Source organism: Loa loa, assembly GCF_000183805.2.
Source record: "Loa loa unplaced genomic scaffold supercont3.72, whole genome shotgun sequence".
NCBI classification, from domain to species: domain Eukaryota; kingdom Metazoa; phylum Nematoda; class Chromadorea; order Rhabditida; family Onchocercidae; genus Loa; species Loa loa.
Window position 1 is genome coordinate 5148 of NW_018108252.1, and position 2143 is coordinate 7290.

At 21.6% G+C, this 2143-nt stretch overlaps 1 protein-coding gene across 1 annotated transcript in view; it reads left to right on the plus strand.

Annotated features, from left to right (window-relative positions):
* The window catches only part of LOAG_17414 (sodium-dependent serotonin transporter), a gene marked incomplete at both ends in the record, with an annotated part of 6128 nt that extends 4354 nt beyond the window's left edge, over positions 1-1774 (plus strand). The window contains 4 exons of the mRNA XM_020450076.1: positions 3-134; positions 435-632; positions 827-1000; positions 1613-1774. Of these exons, the coding sequence (XP_020306295.1) occupies positions 3-134; positions 435-632; positions 827-1000; positions 1613-1774 (666 nt within the window). The remainder of the gene's footprint in view (positions 1-2; positions 135-434; positions 633-826; positions 1001-1612) is intronic.
* Positions 1775-2143: the final 369 nt, after the last annotated feature.

Genomic DNA, 2143 nt, shown 5'->3' on the forward strand with positions numbered 1-2143 from the left:
AGTTCAGTGGAATTGAAGCATTGATAACGGGATTTTGTGATGAATATCCGGATGTGTTAGCACGAAAACGTGAAATATTTGTAGGTATCGTAATTGTTGCCTATTATTTTGGTAGTCTACCAACCGTTACTTATGTAAGCATTATCATTATCCAGTTTTTTTTTTTCTTTTTTTTTTGCTATTATTTATTTAATTAATAAAGTATAAATAGTCTTTATTATAATAATAAAAAAAAAAAATTATGAATATTTCATATAATAATTGTAACGAATTATGATGCTAATACTTAAATATAGCAATATCGATTGATTTTTTATTATTTTTGTCAATTTAAAAAAAAATTTTTTGTCAATATTTATATATATAAACCTTTTTTTTTTTTCATAAATTATTTGAATAAAATAATATAAGATATCAAATAGTTTTTATTTTAGGGTGGTAAATATGTCATATCATTCCTTGATGAATATGGTGTATCATTATCAGTATTATTTATTGTAATGTGTGAAATGGTTGCTGTTTGTTGGTTTTATGGAATACGACAATTTAGCAAAGATATTCAAACAATGCTTGGATTTTATCCAGGATTATATTGGCGATTTTGTTGGACATGTTGTCCTATCATTATTACTGTAATTCTTTTTTTTTTTTTAAATCACCAGAAAAAAATTAGACATTTAGATTTTTGTATGTAATTTTAATAAACAGTTATTATTATTGTTAAATCCTTATTATCAATAATTGTAATATGAAAAGAATTAATGGAATTTAAAAATAACATTTTTTCTCTCTTCCTCTCTCTCGTTTTTTTTTTTTTTTTTTTTAGACAATATTCTTGTTGACCATTTATAAAACATCATTGGAACCGATGACCATTGGATCATATACATATCCACAATGGACTGTTTATCTTGGATGGTTTCTACGTTTAACATCAATTCTTAGCATTCCAATTTTTGCCATTTATTATCTATGTACTACTAAAGGAACATTGAAAGAAGTTAAAATTTTCAAAGATTTTTGCATATTTTTTTTATTAAAAATTTAAAATAAAATTAAAAAGAAAAAAAAGAAAATTATCAAAATGGATAATTTACAAAATGTTTGAGAATATTACTAAAAGTAATGTTACTTGAAAATATGACAAAATATATGGATGAAAGATTAAAGTAAAACAAAATATTTTTCATAATTAATTAAACTTATCTAAGACGGAAAATAATTTGAGGTGAAAAAATATATTCCTGTAAAAGTTAGAAGTAAAATAAACTTTTCTATTTTTTGAACTTTTCTATTTTTCTCTTCTAAAAACACTTCTATTTTTTGATTAATTCTTTCTTTTTGTTTTTTTTTCTTTCATCCAAAAGATACGATCAATTTATCACAGCAAATAATACATTTTTTAAATTGTAAATTGAAATTTCGAACTATATTTTACAGGTTAAATAATTTTAAGGTTAACATTAAATTTTGGCAATTGCCCAAATTTCAACAATATTTTCTAACTTAAAATTTCATCTATAATATTTACATTTAAATATTCTCCTTTAAATAAATTTATTAAAATTTAACATCTAAACATTATAATTAATTTCATTAAAAATAAATTTAGCGTTGGCAATCTTCGATCAAACCACAACAAACTGATCATTTACGGAGATCATCATTGGTGCATTCGGTAGTATTACCTGATGTATCAATGATTCGAATTGATAACAATGCATCTGATATCAGTGAAACTACAATGGCTATCAATAATACTATCCATTTATAAGATCATATCATTTCTTTTGCAACTTTTTTTTTTGTTTATATTTTTATTGATCTTATTACATCCTTGAATAGATGAACAAATTATAAAAAATTAAAAAAAAAAAATCATTTCAAATAACACGTCTCATCTATAATGTCAAACTAAAAAAATTTGCATATCATAAATAGGTAAAATTTAATTAGGTAAAACAAAAAAAAATTTATAATTCCTAAAATATATTTACTAAAATTTTTATTTATAATTACTAAAAATATACATTGTCAGTTTATTTTTCACTTTTTTTTTCTTTTTGAAGTTTAGATACGGCTGAAAACCATAACATTTTTGTTGAATTCAAACTTGATACGTTTAAAAAAAAAAAAAAAGAAA